General features: G+C 38.8%; 1 protein-coding gene across 2 annotated transcripts in view; it reads left to right on the forward strand.

Moving 5' to 3' along the window:
• The window catches only part of TRAPPC10 (trafficking protein particle complex subunit 10), a 40,307-nt gene extending 17,110 nt beyond the window's left edge, over positions 1–23,197 (forward strand). Inside the window, exons 8-23 of one of the 2 annotated variants that reach the window (XM_069022893.1) lie at positions 335–481; positions 2,311–2,425; positions 2,926–3,002; positions 4,874–4,965; positions 6,192–6,332; positions 7,139–7,251; positions 8,327–8,841; positions 11,219–11,360; positions 12,645–12,812; positions 13,471–13,700; positions 14,522–14,622; positions 14,973–15,099; positions 15,793–15,963; positions 17,324–17,501; positions 17,902–18,096; positions 18,903–23,197. In XM_069022893.1, coding sequence (XP_068878994.1) covers positions 335–481; positions 2,311–2,425; positions 2,926–3,002; positions 4,874–4,965; positions 6,192–6,332; positions 7,139–7,251; positions 8,327–8,841; positions 11,219–11,360; positions 12,645–12,812; positions 13,471–13,700; positions 14,522–14,622; positions 14,973–15,099; positions 15,793–15,963; positions 17,324–17,501; positions 17,902–18,096; positions 18,903–19,141 — 2,751 coding nt within the window. In that variant the 3' untranslated portion in view covers positions 19,142–23,197. The remainder of the gene's footprint in view (positions 1–334; positions 482–2,310; positions 2,426–2,925; positions 3,003–4,873; positions 4,966–6,191; positions 6,333–7,138; positions 7,252–8,326; positions 8,842–11,218; positions 11,361–12,644; positions 12,813–13,470; positions 13,701–14,521; positions 14,623–14,972; positions 15,100–15,792; positions 15,964–17,323; positions 17,502–17,901; positions 18,097–18,902) is intronic. The other variant, XM_069022967.1, reaches the window with a different exon arrangement.
• The last annotated feature ends 359 nt before the right edge of the window (positions 23,198–23,556 follow it).

The raw sequence follows: 23,556 nt of genomic DNA on the forward strand, positions 1-23,556 counted from the left end.
CCTTTGGAAAGTAGAAGTCTACTTACAGAAATTTTTCCTAACTCTGTTTTCCTTAAGCTGAGTTTTCAGACTTGGAATTTTTCCAAGACCTATTAGTCTTCCTTTCCTTCTCTTGCATCTTGATGAATGTATCAAATCTAGTTAATATGTTTCATGAACTAATATATATAAATTATTCAAGAGGCAGCGAGAGTTGGGCTGTGCTTTGTGTACTCGTAGAGTAAGCTCTTCCAAGAGGTTCTGCTGTGTTGTATCAAGAAAAGTACTTTTGCTGAAGCATTTTCTCATCTGACTATGGTTTATTTCCCAGTTAATTTTATCTGTTCACCTCCAGGTCTCAGTTCCTCCTGGAGCTTTGGATTGCTGGGTGTTTTTGAGTTGCTTGGAAGTCTTACAGAGAATAGAAGGCTGCTGTGATAGGGCTCAAATAGATGCAAATGTTTCCCACACAGTTGGCCTGTGGAGCTATGCCACTGAGAAGGTGAGTGAATGATGTGTTGGGGTGGTGGTATTACAGTGTTGAAGTAGAAAATTTGTTTCCCTGGAACAGATTTTGTCCTTTTTGTTGTGGAATTTAATACTGGGTTCTGTACATTGTCTTGAGTCTAGTTTAGGTGAGACATCCATGTTTATAGCCACTTTTTCCCCTGTCATTTGAAGGCTGGGAATAACAAGGGTTTGTCCTCCTCTTTTTCTAGCCCCCCCTTCCTCACCACTAATTAGATAATTAATCACTGGTTTGCTTAAACTCCAGAATGAGCTCAATCCATGTTGACTGAGAGGGAGAGCGTGTGAATTTCAGATACAGCAGAAAAAATGCCCAGATTTGGATGCATTTACCATAAAAATAGAGATTACAGCGGTGTGTTTACACAGTTCACTATTTCTCCAGTATGTTATTACAGCAGTAATAGACCCCTACCTTCATTGAAGGTGTTACCCTTGGTGGCTTGTGAAAGAGGCAAATAATTTCCATTTTTTCAGTCACCAGCCTTTACCATAAATGTTCTAAAGTGACCTTTTCAGTTTGGTTAAACTGCTTCCCTAACTTGTCAAGTTCCACTTGTTTCTATGAAAGAGATGATGTTTGAGGTTGCTAATGCTTTCCACTGTTGAAGAACATTTTAGAAAGAAGGTGAACTCCAGGAACTACTGGAATAACCTGCTGAGGTCTTTGTGGATGTTTTTGAAGACCAACATACATTCGTCCTCTTGTGGGCATAGCCTGTAGTATATTTGCTATTTATTTTAACCATAGTTTGCTCATATTTTAGTAGACTTAAGAATCCTCTAACTGACCCTTGTTTTATTACAAAAGCAGAGAAATACAATTTCACCTTGAATAATTATTTCTAAAAAAAAAGGAGGGGGGTGGAGATCGGAATAAAGGAGGTAAAGAATTGTTTAAAATGGCAATTGGTGCATCAGATTCTTCCCATTCTCCTTAGATGTTTCTATGGAAGATAATTTCCAACCGGAGTTGGAAATGTTTCTCCCATCCATCATTTTTCTAACACAAAGGGTAAAGGGAAGAATTTTGGGATAATGAGTAGCAGTAAGGTGGAACTGACTGAATGAAGAAATTTAGCAACTAGCGACAAAATTAAGTGGAGTTAAAAAAAAATTACAAAAAAAAAAGTTAATGTCCATCCCCATTTTTTATGGTGTGGAGTAATGTGACAAGCTGAGACCTTTATTCTTTTGTGGGCTTACCTTTATAGTTGACTGAGTTTTCTAAGTAAATTAACCAAATGGCCAATAGACAAGAGCTTCTTTAATTCTGGGTGTTGAGCCACCAGCTGCTGTCTAGAAGGGGTTTTATGGTAGTTAACTCTATTAACACTGTTAGATGTGCTAATCTCTTTTTCAGGAAGGTTTTCACCTGAATACAATACTCCAGGTGAATTTGCAAGCTGCCTAATCACTCTACTGGAGACTGCCTGCTTTTCTTGATTATACATTTTTCAAAAATATAGACACAGCTATTAGAAATAATCCTTGGTCATAGCTACTGAACATCTTGAGCTTTGTTTGTGTTTGTTTTGAAAACCAGAAGGATTTACTCAGATTAGGTGTTGTGCATGTAGGGATCTGTGTGTACAGGCACATGTTCCAATATTTGAGTCAGTAACTTATATGCAATTTAATTCTTTAGTAAGTTAATTTGTACTCTGAGAATAACAGTTAATTTTGAGATCCTGTAAGCAGCATAATATGAAAGCAATGAAAATGGAACCATGTAATAGAATAAGAGGGGTTTTATAATGATTTTATAGCCTATTGTAAGCAAGCATCTTGTTTCTCTTCTAGTTAAAATCTCTGGGTTACCTGTGTGGACTTGTATCAGAGAAGGGACCCAATTCAGAAGACCTTAACAGGACTGTGGATCTGTTGGCAGGGCTGGGAGCAGAACGTCCTGAAACAGGTACTGCCAGGAATGTAGGATAGCTGACATTGTCTTAAATACAGAGCATATAAATACACCAGTCATAAGAATTTTCAAGTATTCCTGTATATTTATATATACACATGCTGATAGAACTTTATCTCTTAGAGGTTTCTTTAATATGTGTTTAGCATTTTAAATTACCAGTGCAACTCCTTACTGTTGCAAGTATAAGTTTTCCATTGATACTCCACTTACCAGCATTTAGGTAAATTGTCTTGAACAGCACTGGATTTCAATTAAGTTCTTAATGCTTTCAGACAAGTATTTAAAATAAAATTATTTGAAAAACAAATAGAGCATGCTTGTTCAGGTGCAAATAGATAACCTGCACCTGGAGCTACAAAGTGATACTAGTTTTTAGTTTTCTCTCCACTTTCTACTGGAGAAGAAGCAGGGATGGGGTGGGATGAGGTGCATACAGACTCTTCTAAGAATGCATTTGTAAGTGACACCTCTCGTTCTGCTTTTTTCTAAAGCCAATGCATCACAGAGCCCTTACAAGAAACTCAAAGAGGCCTTATCATCTGTAGAAGCTTTTGAAAAACACTACTTAGTAAGTATGAGTTTTGCTTATTTATAGTGGTTTTGCATGTTTCCATTGTGCATTGAATAGGGCCAGAATTTTCAAGCCTGAGAAGATGAATTGAGAACATAAATCTGTATTTCCATATTTTGGTATCAAAGGTTATTTCTTGCATACTGAACACAGCAAGGCTGATCTGTTTCACAGCTAGAGCCCTGTAGGGGTCCCAAGTTTCAAATATTTGCATTAACTTTAATATTTACAGTTATGAGCTGGAGGTTATTATCTGTAGGTATGTACACTTAGATATTAAAAAAGCCAATGTCATGCCTATCATGTTCTGCTATCCCAAATTCAGAATTAACGGAATCTTTCCCAGAAGAATATTGATGTGTGAATTCAGCTTCCTTTTAAATGGTTTGGGCTTGCATTTTGCAGCGAGTATTACATGATTAAAGTTCTGCTGTTGATTTTTTTTTTTTTATATAAACTGTGGGACATCTGTGGATAATAGGGTTGTACCTGGCATAGATTGAGGCACAGTGTGTATTCTAATGTTGTGCATCTTTATTTCCTGACAGCTCCCCTGCTGAGGAGCCACTGTAATGATTTCAGGTTTTTTTGTTTTGCTGGTTCTGTTTTTCAAATAGAAGATTGTTAAATGAAGCAAAAAAACCTTGACTGTCACAAGAATGTGTTTGATTTTTGGGGGGGCTTGGTTTGACAGATTTTGTTGGGTTGTTTTGTTTTGGTTTTTTTTCCTTAAATAATTTTCTGTTAAAATTTCTCAGATTTGCAGTACTGCCAATAAGGTTTTCTGGGGAAAACTGGAAGGAAAATGGATTTTTTTTTTTAACATGAAAACTATTTGATAGTTAATTTTGCAAAGTTTTATCAAAAGAAAAAAATCTCAAAACATTTTGTCTGAAGATACTGGGCTTCACTTTTGTTCTTCATTTATTTATAGGACTAGTTGTGTAGCTGGATCAAAATTAAAATCTTCAGAGTTGCTAGTTGCTCTTACTAATTCAGTTCCAATATACACCTGAAGTCTCTGCTAAGCTCAGCAGTAACTTCCTAAATATAAGGAACTAAGTGGGATCTGTGGTGTTTGCCAGAGGAATTGCCATTTCTCTTTGTATTTATGACTGCACTTTTATGCAACAGAAATTCAGATGTCAGATGCACTATAAAAAATTGTTTTCTGTGTAGTTGTCACGTAAATATGTACATTTGATGCATACCCATATTTAATTCAATCTTGTCCTGTATTCAATGGAGAAAAACATAGAATTAGCTAAAAATTCCAGATATAGCTAAGATAAGTTATTTGCATTAAAAAAAAAAAAATCTTCTCAGTTTGAAGCCATTCCCCTTTGTCCTGTCATGATGTGATGTATTTTTTATATTTTTATTTATCTGGCCAGAGGTTATTTTGGACTTTGGAAAGAAGTTGGGTGGTTGAATGCAGTCAGTATATGTTGTAACTGCTAATTCTATGAGAAAGGTTTGCTGCTGTTATTAAAGCTTAGGGCAAGGGGAGGAAGGTGAGCAGGGGGAAGAAGGTGACACTTGGACACTGTGGCTGCATAGGAAATTACTCTTAAAGATGAGGGATACAATTCAATTTGGGAATGCAAGCAAAATTCCTTTTAGGCACTCTGGTGAAAATAATTATTCTGATTATAAATTAGCATTAACAGATATGGGATAATGACCAAGTGCAGGAGGAGTGAAGGTGACCTGTTACAAACTGCTGTGTGTTGTGTGCTCAGGGCAAATGTGACTCATTCTGGGCATTTTGTTGCAGTAACACAGTCACTGGCTATGAGTTTGTGTGAAATACCATATAGCTGCTAAAAATACATAAAGCTTATAATGGTTTCTTTTCTTTTAAACAGGATCTGTCCCATGCCACCATTGAAATGTACACAAATATTGGAAGAATTCGCTCAGCTAAGCTTGTGGGAAAGGACTTGGCAGAGTTTTATATGTAAATGACTCTTTAAAATGTCTTAAATGCACTGCCTTTGAAAAGTTGGAATATTATCCCTGAGGAAAATATGCTGTACTTAAAAAGGAATTTTAAAAAGTATTTTTTAAAATATAAACAAACCCTATTTCAGGTTGTATTTCAGGAGAAAAGAAAAACAAACCAAAAACTAGCAATCTTTAACAAACTTTAATTCTCACCTCATGATTTTGTACTCTTACCTTTAACTATCCTATGTTCTTTAGCTTGATCCTTTCTTATTCTCGGGGAAAAAAGGGTGGGAAAGATAACTATAAGCTTCAAAACAAGTCAGAAGCCTCCTTAGAGAGCAGGCTATAGTAAATGCAGAGTTATCTTAACTACATATATGGACTGCATCTATCTAAAACAAGCCAAAAACCATGTCTTTGGAGAGTAATCCATTTCATATTTGAGGTAACCATTGCAAAGTGGTTGTTTCCCCTCCTGTGAAACAGTGATTTTATTCCTGATTTCCAAATATGTTTTTTGTTTATCTCTCTTGTTAAAAATCCACTGAGAAAACCTCTTGCATTTTGTTTTTATATAAATGCTGTAGGATTTTATAATTGTTTTTATGAATTAGCCAAATAAGCACAGGTATTGTTTAGGTACTTAATAATGTTTTTTGTTTTTCTTATTTGGAAGACTTCGAGGGTTTTTTTGGAAAATATGTTAGGGCATGCTTCCCACCAATGTTTGCTTAAGCAGTCTGATCTCCAAGTTGCAACAGATTCTCCTAAATGAACTTAAGTTTTCAGCTGAGGGAATAATGTTAGGTTTAAATACTGCCATGGAACTGCTGTGTGGTGATAAAATTTTCATTGAAGTTTTTTTCTGCTTTAGAATTTTTGAGTAAGCAAATTTTTAGTTAACTGTCAGAAGCTTTAGATGGCTTTTGTTTCATTTGTGGGAGGTATTTTCACGTCATTTCCTCTAACTTGGTATATATATCTGGATATAAAGCCTTTCATTGACTTGGAATATTGACATTAATTGCAGTTCTACTTGCGTAAGGGAATTGCAGTAATGGAAGGCCCCTATGTTTATCTGTTACCAGAAAATTAAAGATCATAGTGGTTCACTGCAGTTTGTCCTGCATTTACTTGGTGTTCCTCCCCCATCACCACTCTGAGAAAAGATGTAGACAGTTTTCATGGCTGAAAAGTTTCTTACATTGCTCTGTGCTCATTTCTTTATTTTCCAAGGAGGAAGAAAGGTCCCCAGAAGGCAGAGGTGTATCTTCAAGGAGCACTGAAAACCTACCTTGCTGAGGGCTGGGCACTGCTGGTCACACACACGAGGAAGCAGCTGGCTGAATGTCAGAAACAGCTTGGGCAGATAGAAAAGTATCCTCTAAAATGCAGATCCAGAACAATCAAAACTGGAGAAAATGAGGCTTGGGATTATTTTTCTGACATATCTCTAACTTTTATTTAACAGTAGAGACTGCTCTGAGTCTGAGCTGAGACAGCTGAGTTATTTGATACCATAGAGTGTATTTTGGGGGTTGTTCTGTTGTGCTGATTTTTTGTTGGTTTGTGTGCTTTTAGAACAAGGCACACAATATACATATCAGCCTCCTTTGCAGATTCTCACATCACTTTTAAACATGCTTAAATTTTTCTGCTTCAGTGCAAATGCTCATAAAGAATCTGAGCCAGTTCTGTTGCATTCTTAGCTAAATATTCAAGTGATCACTTATATCCCCAGCACTTAAAATTGTAAAGAATGTCTTATGACTTGGTTATGGAAGTGATGCTGTAACAGCTGGCAGATTCTCAGTCAGGTAAATTGGAATAAAATAGAATACTCAAGATTATTTAGTGCTAAATGTTGGGCAGTGTAATGCAAGACACTGTGTCTTGAACTTGCACACTGCATTTATTATTGTCAAGTAATGAATCTTCTATGCTCATGAATCTTTTTAGATGAGGCAAGATTGCACTGGTTAATAATGGATCATATTTTTAGTACATCTGCAAAAGAAGTATTGGGATTCTGCAATACTCTCAGAAAATGGTAAATCTTCCATTGTTTCTTGTCTAGTGGAAAAGTGTGATGATAACAGCAGGTCTTGTCTCTAAAGATCAGAAAAGCAGTACTTGAATGTCTTTTTTTGGGTTTCTGCCTCGTGGTTCCTTAACCTCATTAGTTATCTCCAAACAAGCAGCCTTTTAGCTGGTGATAATCACCTAACAGAAGAGGAACGCAAAAGATTTTGCCAAGAAATACTAGATTTTGCCAATCAGCAAGCAGAGAACCAAGGTAAGTCTGAGTGTTAAAATTTAAGCATCTGGTTGTTTCCTAAAGGTAGACGGGGAGGCCTTTTCTTTTTGGGTTCATTATTTTGTTATTATTTCTATTTTTTGTTATTATTTCTATTATTTTATTATTATTTCTAAACTTGTGATCTCCAATTACAAATCTACAGTAATTAAGAATAGTCAAAGATGAAAGGGTAATTAACATGTTCATCCTGAATACTGCAAAGTCTTTGCTTTCCTTCAGTTATATTTCTCTGCTTTAACAGCCCATAATTTATTGTGTGTGTTGGGTTTTTTCAATTCCTAACCTTTGTCTCTCATTGCTGGCATCCAAGTGGCAGCTCTGTGATGGTACTTCCTGGGTTTTGATGTTAGATCTGTTCCCAGCCACTTGCAGCTTATTATTTTGTCCATCCCATTTCCTGTATTTATTCTTCATGCTGCTTCTGTACTACCTTCTTGACAGATATTAATCATAATTCAAATTCTTAGGGAGTACTTCCTGTAGATCTGAAGACTGCTTATTTTTATGCAGACATTTTTTCTTAATGAATAGATGTACCATAAGTAATATGTTACTTTAGACTTGATTCTCAATTAATTTTTGGTACTGCCTCAGGGTTGTTTTTGGAATGTAGAAAAGAGAATGAAAACCCCTTTCATAGCAAAGCTGCTGGCTCAAAGCACCAGCCTGATTATTAGTTTCTGAAACTTGTACAAGCTCTGGGAAGTTTGTCACTTAATGCTGCTGTGTTCTGTACTAGTGAAATGTTCAACTTCTGCTTGGACAATCTCTCTTAATTCAGTTGGTTTTAATAGCCTGGATATGGAAATTGTAGTCGAAGTAACTGTTGGAAAACAAATCTCAGTATCTTTAAGTCTCATGCAAGATAAAAAATTGGAAAGCATTGATTTGTTGTAAAATGATTCATTGTGAAAAGTTGTTGATCCGTTTAATTCCAGGGTTTCAATTTTTAAGAGAAAAGATTTGCTCATCTCCAGCAGCACTGGAGAATAATAAAACTGGAGAATATTAAAACTGGAGAATAATGAAATCCCTGTTTTTATTTTTCCAGGTCAAAAGGTTATTTTGCCTATGCACTCCTTTGCCCAGCTGAAAACTCTGCATTTTGACCCTCCAAATGCTGTTGTCCACGTGGGTGGAAAGTTGTGCATTGAGTTGACTTTGCTGAGCCAAATGCCCATCCCTGTCCAGGTGGACCAGGTTGCCATCCATGTTCACTTCAGCATTGAGAAGAACAGCTACAGGAAAACAGCCGAGTGGCTCACCAAGCACAAAACTTCCAACGGTGTCATCAGCTTCCCAAATGAAATTACAGGCCTGCCTTTGTCAAGAAACAACCTGCCAGCCCTGGAGCTGTGTGAGATGTACGAGCGGAGCCCCTCAGACAACTCCTTGAACACAGCAGGAATCATCTGCAAAAACACCCACATGCTGCTGCGGAGGCAGGAGAGCAGCACTTCCCTGGACGTGCCCTCGGGGGTCACTTTGGAAGATGGGGCTCATGTGTTGAAGTGCAACAACTTGACACTGGAACCGGGGGACAATAAAATAACCTTCAATATTCAGGTATGTTTTCGTAGCTGGGTGATTGTAGCACTCGTGAAGGAAAAATTAAAAATAGTGGCTGAGGAAGAGCGTTGTGCTGGTGAGTGGTGCCTGTATTGCTTCCTGTTATACTTGGATCATCCATTCCCTTTACAGCTTTTTGTTGTTCTGCACCATCATTTCCCTTGCAAGGATGCTGTTGTGTTTATGCTAAAACCTACAGATGACTCTTCTACTTGAAATCATTTGAGTCAGCCTTCCTAAACTTATTTTAAACATCTTGACTATTGCTGCCAAAAATTACACGGATAAATTTATATGTAATATAATGTACTGCTCCTGAAGTCTGCATACACTGTTGAGCTCATTCAGAATAATGTCTAAAAGCTTTGATGTGGATTCTTTTTCTAGCCCTTTAGGAAGTGATTGTGTGGTTAAATTTGGTTGACAGCCTGTTCTTCTCTGCATAGAGTGGTAGAATAATTTTTCACTTGGTGGATGTAGTGAACCTTCCTGTAAGAAGTTGAGATCAGCTACAAGTATTTGAATTTAGAAGATGTTAGAATTAAAATTGTCCCCATTAGTCATCTTATCATCTAAGTTAACTAACTAATTAGTTATTAGTTATCATCTGTGGAGTGGCAGTAATGTCATTTGAACTACTTACTAACCTAATTTCTGAGGTTTCTCATCCTTTCCAAGGATTGGGACAAGTTAATGGGATTTCGACATGTCAGAGGCCTTGGTGGCTGGAAATGCTGTTTTCTGTAAAATTAATTAACATGTATGTAAAACTGGATTTCAGATAAAGGAGCATTACTAGAGAAAAGCTGTTAGGGACTGCCCTGAGCAGGCATTTGGGCTTAGTGGGATCAGGAAGCAATTGGAAACACCAGGAGAAGAGATCTGAATGACAAGCCAGATAGAACTCTGCTTTGAATTTGCCTGGTTCTGCTGTGCATCTGATGGCCACTGGAGGATGGACAGCCTTGCATTTATAATTTTCCTATTTTCCCAACCTTTCCTTCCAGAAAAGAATTTTGCTTGGGAAGACTACTCAGTGTAAATCCCACAATATCGTTGTTTAAGGCATGATTTACCTGTCCTTAAAGGGAAAATCTGAGCATGTTATAATTTTAACAATGTATTATTAGATAAAACAATGAAAGCGTCTCTAGATTTGAGCTGCAGTATTTACAAAATATTTACTAAAAATCCATTATCATTGTAGTCATACACTGTGTCACTTCTACTGGATTACACAGCTGGCCAGAGCATAGAAGCTGCTGACAACTTGTTTTCTGAATTTTCTTAAAGTAATGCTTAATTGCACCACTTCTGCAGGAAGAAGAATGACTGTGCTTCTGTGATCCAGAGGGAGTTTGATCCTCTCTGTAGCCCTTACACTTAAGATTAGCATTATTTATGCTGACAGCAATCTTCCAGTATTTTTTTCCAAGCCTTAAAAGAGATCAGAAAGCATTGTCTAAATTCTTTAGACCAGTATGTATATATTGTGAATTACTTTACTCATGCTTTTCTGGTTTTTAGGGCTAAAATGTAGTGACTTTAATGTCAAAATGCATAATACTGAATTTCAGTCTGGATTTGCTGTGTAAATAACTGCATGAGGTTTGAATGTAGAGTTGGTACAGCTTTTCTCCATAACTTGTAGACTTATTTAATTACACCCAGCATTGGTATTTATGTATTATACTTGGTAAAGTGACACATAAAAAAAAGAGAACACTTCCCATTCCCTAGCAGTCCCTGAGAGCAAAGAATAAATATACTAGCAGGTGTTACAGATTTCCTTTTGTTTTTAATCTTATCGAGAAACATCCAGAATCCCATTACTCAGGGTATGGGAAGAGTTGAAAATGAAATATGTATGTTTTACTTTCTTGTAAACATTGGCTCAGGGTGTGTGGTGGGGAATGTGTGAAATCAATAGCTGGAGCTGAAAGCTGTGCCTTATATAAATGCTGTAGGGTTTTATAATTGTTTTTATGAATTAGCCAAATAAGCACAGGTATTGTTTAGGTACTTAATGTTTTTTCATGTATGTTGCACTTTGTGGGGGGAACCAACCAACAAACAAGGCAAAACACATCCCAAAGTAACAAATATACAGCATAGCTACTATATGAATTATTCTGATTATTAGTACTTGTTAATTAGGATGTTTCCTCTTGAATCAGACAGCACTCTAGAGCTTCTATCTCAGTGGGGCAAAAGGTGCTCCTTTGTGCAAATCTTGTCAGCATACATATCTGCAGTTTTAATTTGCAAATCCAAAATACCTTATAAAAATGAGATGGCAACATGCTGGTCTTTAGTAAAGGGTTTGTTCCAGAACTATTTTCTTAAAAAAACCATTCACATGTTTTCTTCCCAGGCCAAAGAACCTGGGACATACACGCTCAGGCAGCTGTGCACTTCAGTGGGAAAGGTGCAGTTTGTCCTTCTTCACATCTACCCGATCGTGCAGTATGATGTGTACTCCCAGGAGCCCCAGCTCAAAGTGGAGCCCATGACTGGTAGGTATGGGACAGTGGCTGTGCTGAAGCTGCTTTGATGATTCCTCTCATGCTCCTGTGGCATTAGAGAAAGTGTTTCATGGCTTCAGTATTACTCAGTTCGCCTTATTCTGCATTTTGAGTCTAAAATACAACCTTGCTTTTCCAATTTTCCATCATAATGTCCTGCCAGTGGTGGCTGGTTTTGAACAACTGATTCCAGTGCTTGGCTCTGGACACACAGTGTCACTTTTGAACATTGACTTGAACATCTAGTGTCACTGAAATACCAGATGTGATTTGAGCTGCCTCACTGCTTAAAAGTGAATATTTACATTTGTAATTCACTGAGCTCCTTACTGGTTAGTTTTGTGATCACAGGATCAATTAGGTTGAAAAAGACCTCTGGGATCGAGTCCAACCTGTGGCCAGACACCATCTTGTCACCCAGACCATGGCACTGAGTGCCACATCCAGTCTTTCCTTAAACACCTCCAGGGACAATGACTCCACTGTCTCCCTGGGCAGCCCATTCCAATGCCTATTCTCCCTTTCTGTGAAGAAATTCCTCCCAACTTAATGCTACAGTCCCTTTGATATTTATAAGAAATAAGTAAGAAATGGGATTCTCTAGAGAGATAATAATATAAACTTATTAAAAATGAATACTGAATACATCCATTGGTTTCAGGGACAGCTGAACACTACTTGTTGTAGTGTTTAAGTGTTTATTAAAGTGTATAAATGGAAGTTAATAGTGGTTTATTTTCAGGCTACTGAGTGTTGGAGCTGAGGAGTTAATATGAATTTTGTGCTGTCATTTCAGTCACAGGGGTTGCAGTGTGTGGCGAAGGAAGGACAGGCCTATTGGGAATTAATAAAATTTGGGACCCCTGTGAAAGTGATAGCCATGATTCTGTGTGCACACTGGCATTCCTGTTAGGCTGATCATGTAAATACAGCATGTGGGTATGACTGGCATCACAGGTGCAAAAATACAGAGCTGTCTGCAACCTGGAGGACTTCAAAAGCTTAGTAAATTCTTTGGGGTATTGTATTTCACTGAATTCTGTGCTGCAGAGCCAGCTCATCTAAGCCATCCAAGATGCATTGGGTTTGGGCTCTGAGGTTGAAACCAGCTGTTTTCCCCACAAGTTGTATCTGAGCTGTGTTTAATGTGTCACATAACACCAAAACCTCACACTTTTCAGTTACCCCAGTGTGTGACCAGCTGTTTGCTAACAAGCCTTAGTGCATTGTAACCATGTACTGGAATCTGTTAACAATTCCTGCTCTGTCCTTCAGAAAGCCTTTTGGCTGGCATTCCCCAGAAGGTGAAGTTCACAGTGACCACTGGTCACTACACCATGAAGAGTGGGGACACTCTGCAGCTCAGCAATGCGGATGCCATGCCCATCCTGTACCACCCTGAGAGCAAGGCAGTGATCTACTCCAACACCAGGGGTAAGCCAGGTAGTAAAAATGAATAATCTTTAAAAGGCTGACAAGTTCAGTCATTCTGAAGCAGCCTGTACTTGCAATATTAAGAACACTGACACTGTTTGTCAGTAGTCATTATTAAGAACAATTCTAGGGATTTGCAACTGAGTATTTCACTCCAAGAAATGTCTTAAATTTTCACCCTCAAAATCATAGTGTGAACTTTTGCAAACATAGCTGGACAATTTTAGTTTTGTTGATGAAATTCAGAAGGTATGTGAAGCTGCTGCATGTGTGTGTGTCCAAGGTTGCTTGAAGTGAAATGATGAGACTTAACGAGGTGCTTTCACTTTGTAAAAACTTATTTAAGTGTCATATGATGGGCTAAAGTAGCTCTTTAGCTGGTTTGAAGTTTGTTGTTAAATTCCCCTCTTAGTTCCTTCCTGAAGATTAGAAGGAGAATTATTATGTGGAATGTAGTGGTTACCTTCCTGCAGTTTCAGAAGGATAGAGCATTACTCCTGGGAAGTTAATATTTAACATGTGCAGATTATAGCTGGTTTGAAGAGGTTACTGTGGAGTTTTATAACAAGGTTTCTCATTGCTGTTCTTGCAAACCTAGCTAGGAGGTGGTTATGGCACCACATACTTTTCTATGAATTTCTTTTTTTCCCTTTGTACACAACTATAGAAAAGATCTCAGAGTCATCATTAAGGATTCAGTCTTCAGAAAAGATCACAAGCATCAGCTTGCCAGTGGCTCCTGCATATCATGTGATTGAATTTGAGCTAGAAGTCATGTATTTGCCATCAGCCACAGAATCTGCAGTGGAGAAGGAAAATACTACAAATAAAGAAAGTCACAGAAGAAAGAAAGAGAAGCAGAAACAGGACAACTGCATGGCTACTGTTGATCAAAAAGTAAGATGTAGCTTGTAGTTTTCATTATGAAATGTATTTGATTACAGGGGTAAACACTTCACAAAATACAAGTGGTGGTGAGGGGGAACTTGCTTGTTTGGAACTTACTTTCCTTCAAAAGATATATATGCAAAAACCATAGCAGATGTTACAACTGTAAAGAAATTGTAAATATAACCAGAAATATACACTGCAGTTAATAAATTGTCAATTGCTCCCTTGGCTAGTAATCTAAGTTTTAGTGTTTTAACACAGTTTGCAAAGCATGGAGGGTACCTGTGTCTTTGTAAAAGGTGGCATGGTGGTCTTTCAATTCCAGCTTCTGATTTATGGGAAAAATAAAGTCAAGTATGCTGCTTAAAGTTAAAACAATTATACATTAAATTCATTTTTTAAAAATATTTTGAGCTTGTATTTAATAAATTAAATTATTATAAAGATATTTGACTGATAGATCTTATAGCAGTTTATTTGATACTGACCCTTACCAAGTTTTTGTACTAAGATGCCATTGGTGTCTTTTATCTTTTCTTTCTTCTATTCCCCTTCCTTTATTTATAGTCTTCAGAACTGGGTATGTCAGTTCTTAGAGGAAACACTGCTTTGAGATTTCATATCCCACTCACAGGCTAACAAAAACCTGTATTTTTTCAGATTAGTTTTTACATACTGATTTTTTTTTTACTTTTATTTCTTCCCCTCCTGGATGCATTAGATGCAAATACTTGATGAGAAAAGCCTTGCTTAGAAAGGAGAAGAAAAGCAAAATCATTGTGCCAAAGACCATTGCAAATAAGAACTGTGTTCCCTTTTTTCTTTAGGTGACCATTGATTGTCCTTGGTCGATTTACTCCACAATTATTGCATTAACATTCTGCATACCCTTTAATGCCAAGCATTCCTTGTTGTCAGCTGGCAAACGGTAATGTACTCATTATTTATTTATTGTTTCTTTCTTCTTACAAAGTATGGAGCTGGGCTTTCATAATTCATATTTATAGCAGCCTTTTTTTTTTAAATATATAAGTTGGGCTTTTACTGTCTTCCCCCCTGGAAGCATGTGCATCTCCTCTCATGTTCTTTCATGACAATAAAACAAATTTGTGGTTTTGGAAGTAAGACCACAGGATAAACCCAGTTAGGCTGTTTCTGTGTAGTTCTTTGGTTTTGTTTAATATGAAAGAGGATGTTTTACAGCCTTGTTTCATGGACATGGACTCTTCCAATGTAACTCTTCAGCTTTCACTAAACAAACTGTGTCACATTTTCCAGGAAATATGTGCAAGTCTGTGTACAGAATTTGTCAGAACTCTGTTTCCAGCTTTCAGACTACAGCCTAAAAAATTCTGCTGAGTGCACAGATTTGCAGCTGGTACCTCTCAACCCTGCATCTCAACAGGTAAAAATTCATTTGGTGGTTTATTGAATTTATTCATCTTATGGTTGCAGTTTGTTATTGGGTTTTAGGAAAAAAAAAACAGGTAGAGACAGTTTTCCAGTTAAATACTGGAATAGCTGTAAGCCAGTTCAGTTGCAGAACAGTTTCTTGCCATAGAATCATTGAATGGTTTGGGTTGGAAGGGGATTTGAAGATGATCCAGTTCCAATTCCCTGCCCAGGGCAGGGACATCTTCCACTTGACCAGGATGCTCAGAGCCCCATCCAACCAGGCCTTGAACACCTCCAGGGATGGGGCATACACAAGTTCCCTGGGCAACCCTGAAGTTTCTTTCAGCCTTGCCTGAACATATTAAATTGTTCATTCTTGGTGGCTAGAAAAAGTATATAAGAACATACTATAATTTTATTAAATTTGACTTTAGATTAAAATATTTTCAGGGACATTTGAATGTGAAGTGTTTCCTTTTAAACATTTGATTCTGACAGTGAAATGGATCCTTCCTTTTTAAAAAGATGTGCATTGTGAAAAAGATTCACTGTTAGTCATTTTGGTTGCTATTTCCCTAATGCTTTATTGAGTTTGTTTCTATAAACTGTACCAATGTCAGAACAGACAAACATATGCATGTGTGCATTTCCCCTTCTTTGTGAGAGGAAGGAAGGAGCTAACACTCTAAACATTCTCTTCCAGGTCGTGTACAGTAAGCAATCAATATTCTTTGTATGGGAATTGAAGTGGACAAAAGAGCTTCCTCTCTCCTTGCAGTGCCTGTTTTCAGTCAGCTTTTGTCCAGCTACCTCTGAAGAACAGTCTCTTACCCTGAAGCCGTTCACTTACGAATTCCAAGTGGAAAATTTTTTTGTAAGTACTCCTAAGTATGGGGTAGCATATTTCAAGTGAATATGGTTTCCTAATAAATGAGAAGGGAAAATCAAGAAATACATTAGAAGAATTCTGTTTATATAATGAGGTTGATACCTACCTAGAATCATTGGAAAGTCAGTTTGTGAGTGACAAAACTGCAGCCTGATATGATACAGTGGAAACATATCCTTGCCATAGGAATGTGGTTGGGGCCATAACACTTGAGCTTAATCTTGTTCCATTTTTTTACTGTTTTCACCTTCTTGGGTTGGTGCCATGGAGATTGTCTGCAGATTACTGAGCTGCTTTTTCCCTGCTGGCTTAAGACTGCTCTCCAAAGCAAATTGCAATTTCCAAAATATCTTTGCTATTGAAAGCATCTGAGTTGTTTTTTGTAGTGCTTGAGATGAGCTTCTCTGATGAAATATTTAGCGTTTTCTAGGCCATTATCTGAAATGTTTCTTCTTCCCCTTTATGGATAAACTTTTAATTCCTTTGATCAGCTAGGAAGCTCGTAGGCTAGGTAAAATTCATTTAATAGGAAGTTATATCAACATCATTTAATCTCATCTCTAAATTCAGTGTTACCCTTTGTGATGCTTGGGTAAACAGCAGCATCATGAGAAGACTCTTGTTTTGTTAAGTCCTTTTGTCTGTTTTCAGTGTTTTCTTCCTGCTTATTGCAAACTGGCCCTGAGCACTATTTCAGGTGTTTGCCTACTGGCATGTAACAACCATTTTTGGCACCTCTATCAGCATCTTCATGGGGTTTTTAAAGACAACTACCTGTGTTAAACAGTGGGGGTTTTCTGACAGAAGTTTAATTGTGTAGGAATTAAAAATCAGCTTGATAATGTGGGCACTGATATTCCAGGGACTATGACAGGAAGAGGGATAAACTAGTTCTGTAGTGTAAAGAGAGGAGCTAAGAAACTGATAAAAATTGTTTAAATAGTAAGATTAGTGTCAATTTAGGAGCATTGAAAGGCTGTGTTAAAGCACAGAAGTGAAGGAAAAATTGGTATTCTCACTGCTGGTATCAAAAATAGATTGAATCAAATTTGATTTATCTAGTGGAAGGTGTCTCTGCCCATGGCAGGTGGGTTGGAACCAGATGATCTTTAAGGTCCCTTCTATTGCACAGCATTCCAGGATTCCATGTTCTATGGTTTTCCTAAACTGAGCAAGATAATGAAGTGAACCTTACTTACAAGTGATTCTCCCATTAAGAAGATTTAACAGGAGGTGTCTGTTACATGTAAAGTTAAGTTGATACTGTACCCACTGTCCAGTTCAATTTAAACACAAGCAGAATTCCCCCTTTTTCCAGATAACAGCACTGTTTTCTTCCTGACAGACATTATACCATGTGAAAACTGAAATCTTCCCACCCTTGGATGCAGAGTACTGTAAAACAGGCTCGCTCTGCTCCTTAGAGGTGTCCATCACCAGGCTTGTTGAGCTCTCCGAGGTTGACAGAGATGAAGCATTAACAGAATCAGATGGATATTGCACAACAAAACTCATGTATGAAGGTAAGAGTATTTTTCTTAAGCATTTTGATAAATTTCCTCCTAATTTTTTCTTGACAATGACATCTGCCAGGCTTGCTATATATTCCAGTATTGTGGGTACAGCTGCTCAGTAAAGCAGTTTGCATTTTGCTAGACTGGGAATATTTTATTTTCTCCTCATTAATCTACCTTCCAGTGGAATAGAAATGTTTTTCAGATTGGATGGATACATGCATGAGGCCCAGCTATGGTCCCTTCTGTGTAGGGCTGTTTTCTTACCTTGTACAGCTCTTCACATATAAAAGCTGGTGGGCTTTTAGATACTGCTAAAATGCAGATTTTCAAAGTGCTCTAAAACTATCCTGAGGGTTCTCCATTTTTCACAGAAGATCTTTATAGTGTTTTCTCTTTATTCTTGCAGTTGTTGACAACAGTAGTAACTGGGCAGTCTGTGGAAAGAGCTCTGGAGTGATTTCTATGCCTGTAGCACCTCGAGCAACTCACAAAGTCCACATGGAAGTGATGCCACTGTTTGCTGGGTATCTGCCTTTCCCTGATGTCAGATTGTTTAAATACCTCCCTCACCATTCTGCTCACTCGATGCAGCTTGATGCTGGTAAGGCCATTTTGACCTCATGACTACTTACAGAAATTACTCTGCTTTCTCTGTGTTCTTGTGTAAAGAGAAAAGCAAGGCAAGAAATATGTTGACAATAGATGGACTTGGTCATATATGGACCAGGTGCTCATGGGTGTCTTTGTTACCTTCACTCACAGTCCTGATTTGAAACTTGCTCTAGTGGGAACTTTGAATTTGGGTTGCCACCTAAATCGCTGAGGAGGAATAATAAATGCATTGTTCTCTTATATTTCCTTTCAAGATTAGTGTGCAAATTAGTAGTCACTGGATTTATAATCAAGTGAAAGCTGTTTGATAACCCCCTAATCCTGCAGTTTCCCTTTCTGTAAATTGTGTGCCTTCACTAGCTTTGAAATTTTTTCCCAGTTTTCAAGGGATTAAGTACAAAATAAAAGAACTGCTGAAAATTTGTGGCATATAAACCAGGTCAGATGAAGAGTTTAACTTACCACAGCCACGTAGAGTATTTATCTGTACTGTTGAGGAGTCCTAGAGCTGTAGTGAGAATTCACTTGTAGGAGCAACATAGCTTTTGTCAGTGGAGCTGCCAGTGTCCATCCCTGTAGCTTGTGACAGATGTGAGGTCATGCTGCTGAAATTCTACTTTGAAAGCAATGTAATTCACTCTGTTACATCTGCTGGCCAAAAGCATGCAGACTGTTGCCTCAGCAGAGATGACCAATAACTGTGAACATGTGTTAAGCTGACTGACTGGGCTCTGAAATGCCCTGTTAAAGTTAATTGGTAGAATAAAAGTGTGGGGGTTTTTTTGTTTCCAACAGATAGCTGGATTGAAAATGACAACCTGTCTGTGGACAAGAATGTGGATGAGCAGGCTGACAGCAGCAGCATCAGGAGCAGGGGGAGCCTGCATTCCACAGCCAGTGGGGAGCACAAGGGTCTGCCCATGCCCCGGCTCCAGCCCTTCTCCCCGGGCCAGGTCTTCAACAGCAGCACAGGGATGCAAATCCTTGTCATTCCCAGCAAGGACGACCACGTTCTGGAGGTCAATGTCACGTGACAGCTCAGAGTGGAGACCAGGAACCCGTTAGGAACTGGATATGAAAGCACTTTATGGGATAATGACCTGCTCAGTCTTCGTTGCAACATTAACTCCAAGGAGACCTGTGGCACTGGCGTGTACTGGCCATGGAAGCACCAGACAATTGTATCAATTTCAGTGTACAGTGAGGCTTGTGTCAGCTAGTTTATATTGCCACTTTAGTATGTTTTGTGTCAGCTATTGGGTTTTCTCCCTGCAGTCACATCCCTGCATCACAACAACACAGGGCAACAAAAAGCAAAAAATCCAAATCTTTGGACCACTTCTTTATTTTTGTCGGGCAGCTGAGAGATTTGTTTCATGCTTCCTACATATTTTAGAATGTAGAGTTGGATGATATAATTATCCAAATCTTGAATTTTTATGTAATAATTTACAGGCTTTTCCACACATGTGCCAGAAACATAACAGAGCATACAACAGCACATTCACTGGTGTAACAGTTGCTTTTCTGGTTTGGTTTTCTTTTGTTTGTTTGTTTGATCATTGTTAATTCCTGCCATTGCAATTTTATATTAAACTTCCATCATTTGCATACTTAGATGCATGGAAGAGCTACTGCTATAAACAATCTTAACTGAACAAAATTCCTTAATTTTCTGAGGCTTTCTCCTTCACAGAGTAGACACTGTGATGTCACATATTATATGATTTTTTTTTTTTTTTTTTTTTGAGGTGGGCTTTGGGTCATCCTCTTGCATATTTCTTACCAAAGAAAGATATTGATAGAATTTAATAATAAATTATTTGGCTTATTGAGTTCCCAGATTAATTTCTTTTATTACCATTTCCAAGTGGCTTGGTTTGCTGCCCCAGTTTTTAAGTTGGGGCAAAAATTTCAGTATGATGTGATACTTGAACAGTCAACCTTTCATCATAAAGGCTTAGTGTAATTATTACTGATTAGAGGCCAGACTTGTGCATTCATGATGAAAGAAGGAGGTTGGTTTGATATAGGAAAGCTTGCAGATGTAGAATAATCGTGAAGCAAAGTTAAAACATGTAACTTAAAGAATTTCATTATTTATATCTGAAATGTAAATACAAAAAATGTAAAAAAAAAAAAGTGTAATTTTTGTGAATGTTGCAAATCCACCTGTGACTGGAAAAATTACAACTTCTGATGTCCTGCTTCTGATATTGAAACTTGTGCATTTAATGTGAGAATGACCTTTTCTACTTGCAGATCTATAATGGTGCGTTGTCAACAGACTCCACAGAGGAAACAGTCCCACATCAAATACTTGTCAGCAAAACTAAAGTGAGGAGCTGCTCATTAGACAAATTCATTGTTATTATTTTTTTCTTCTTCTGCTAAATTACAAAGGGGAAATAAAAAACAAACCCTCTTTCCAAAAAGAACCACAAGTAAGTTGAAAAATGAATAGGCACCCTGCACTGGTCTATACTTTTTTTTTTTTAAATTTATTTTTTATTTAAAAATTCTAAATAGATATATAAAGTAGACCTGCTAGCTGAAAATGTTCTTATTATGCATCTTCTTTCTGTGAAGGAATGCCCTTTCTCTGTGGAAATCATACCATTTAATTCTGGATAAAACCCAAAGCATCATTTAGTGCAAATGACTGCTGGGATTCTTTGACTGGAAAAGGTAACAAGTTAGTGACTTTGACACTGCAGGTATTATTAATTCCATTTTCATGGTTTGCTATTAAATCATTTTTCACATTGTTCTGTAATATACTGTTAGATTAAACACATTGTACTAAGATTGTTTAATGAAATTGTAAGCGTTACAGTTCTAAATATACATGTTTTAAAAAGAAATCAACTTCTCCACTGCTGTGAGTTCTGTTTGGTCTGGAGGAGTGATTGATTCATCTGTTTTAACCAAAGCTGCTGTTGTCTGCGAAAACCAGATTTGTTACCTGGTGTGCAATTACACACACATTATTTATTTATTTCAGAATTGCACAATCCTGGAGGCTCCATGGTATTCCACAAATCCAGCACACCCCTCCAGACTTTTCCTGGTGTTATTTATAAACAGCAGTTCAGTGTTAGCAACCTCCCAAGTACAGCCCCGCTAATATGAATGGTTAGTAATTTCCACACAAATTGTGTAATCCCAGCTGCTTTCTGTGCATGCTCCAGGGGAGGATTTTCACCTGGGCAGGGTCTTTTTGCCCTGTAGGTCTGAGTTTTAGTATTATAATGGAGATAGTTTAGTCATAGTGATGCCATGAAGATTTTTTCCTTTTCTTTTATACCCGTTATACCTTTTTACAACTTCTGTATTCCTAGTGCTTTTTGCCTACATTCTTGGACTTGTTTGTCAAGCTAAGAGACTGAACATTTTAGAAGTTTTGTAGCCAGGGATCAGTGTGCCCCAGACCCCAAGGTCCTCTCCAGAACACATTCTGTAAACTAAGATAGAACCATCCAGGGACAGGTTCCTTGGGGAGGGGAGCTCACTTGAGCCTCTCATTGGGGAATCTTTGATAGATCTGCTAATTAGTAAAACCTATAATGTTATACCCAATGTTGGGGAGATACAGACTCGGCGGGGTGCATCTCGATGCACATGACCTGGATGTGTGCACCTAAGGGTCCTTAAAATAAATCCCAAGGTAAAATCCCTTTTCCCCTTCTAACCGTGTATGACTCTTGATTTTAAGACCAGGAAAAGGCATCAGTAGGATACGTGTTGCCAAGTTGGCAACATATACATAGATATACATCCCCATCTTGATCTGCTGCATCCTTAAAGCTCGTTAGTTCCAGGATATCCATAACTAAGGGACACTGCTCTCTGTTCCACCAATTAATTCTCCTTCCTTGCTGACTAGGCTTGAAAGTATACAAAGATCAACCATCAAAGAACATCCTGACTTAATTTTGACATATTCCACATTTTGCAACACTACTTTAAAACCTGTGAGTGATTATCCAGGGACCCAGCTGAAGGAGTGTGGACAGTAAGGAGTTAATGGATTGCTATGCCTCAAACACCACTAACCATTCAAGTGGGAAATACAAAGGTAGGGCAGCACCCTCCTGGTGCAAGTTTTGCTGTTCAGGTCCATGGTGACCACACAACCCCCAGTGCAGGTGCAGAAGTGGGGTCACGGAGCGGGCAAAACCAAGAGGAGGGGATTGAGACCACCAAGGACCCAAGAGCACCCATGACACCTTTTGAAACTCTTCCCTCAGAAGGTGATGCATGCCCCAGTCTTGCCTCAGACGTGTAGAATTCCCTCCCTGGGGAGGGATCTGGGTGTTCCAATGCTAACCTGAATGTACATAACCCGAGGAACTTTTTGTTTTGTGGGCCCCCATCCCCAGAGGATCAAGACTGTTTATCACTCTGACCAAGGGACATACAGACTACAACAATCAAGTCTCATTAATAGATCCATGGGTGGTGATGTCTTTCCACTATCTACTCTTATCCTTCCCTTTCTTTCTTTTCCTTACATATTTTTGTGATATTTTTACACTTTAATTGAAAATAACCAAACCGGCCACCAGCATCCTTTCCACTGCAATTAAACTGCTTTAAAAAGAAACCTTCCACATCTATACACTGGGCATTCAGTGTAGTTTCACTTTAATTACAGGAGCACAGAATAGTCAGGGTTGGAGGGACCTCTGGAGATCACCCAGTCCAACCCCCTGCCAAGGCAGGGTCACCTGGAGGTGACACAGGAACACTTCCAGGTGGGTTTGGAATGTCTCCAGAGAGGGAGACTCCACACCCTCCCTGGGCAGCTGTTCCAGTGCTCTGCCACCCTCAGTATAATGAAATTCTTCCTCATGTTGAAGTGAAATTCCTTGTGTTTTATTTTACAGCCACTGCTCCTCATCCTGATACTGGGCACCACTGAACAGTCTGGCACCATCCTCTGACACCCGCCTGGGAGATATTTGCAAGGATTGATGAAATTTTTCTCTCAGCCTTCTCTTCTCCAGACTAAACAGGCCCAGCGCCCGCAGTCAGCCCAAGGCATTTACTAAAAAGCATAAATACCGTAATATATTTACTAAAAAGAACCACAGTTCCCCTGGCTCGTAGCGGGTGCTGGGGAGGGCCGGGAGCGGCTGGCGGCGGTGGCGGCGGGCCCGGGGATGGGGAAGGAGGGCCGGGGACGGGCTGGCGGCGGTGGCGGCGGGCCCGGGGATGGGGAAGGAGGGCCGGGAGCGGCTGGCGGCGGTGGCGGGGGGCCCGGGGATTGGGAAGGAGGGCCGGGAGCGGCTGGCGGCGGTGGCGGCGGGCCCGGGGATGGGGAAGCGGACTCACAGCAGGGCCACCCCGCGGGGCTGACGTTCTGCGGCGGCGGCAGCTCCGCTCCCTCCCGTCCCGTCCCGTCCCGTCCCGTCCCGTCCCCTCCCCTCCCCGCCCTGCCCTCATC

This window comes from Aphelocoma coerulescens, chromosome 1, assembly GCF_041296385.1.
Source record: "Aphelocoma coerulescens isolate FSJ_1873_10779 chromosome 1, UR_Acoe_1.0, whole genome shotgun sequence".
In the NCBI taxonomy this organism is placed as follows: Eukaryota; Metazoa; Chordata; class Aves; order Passeriformes; family Corvidae; genus Aphelocoma; species Aphelocoma coerulescens.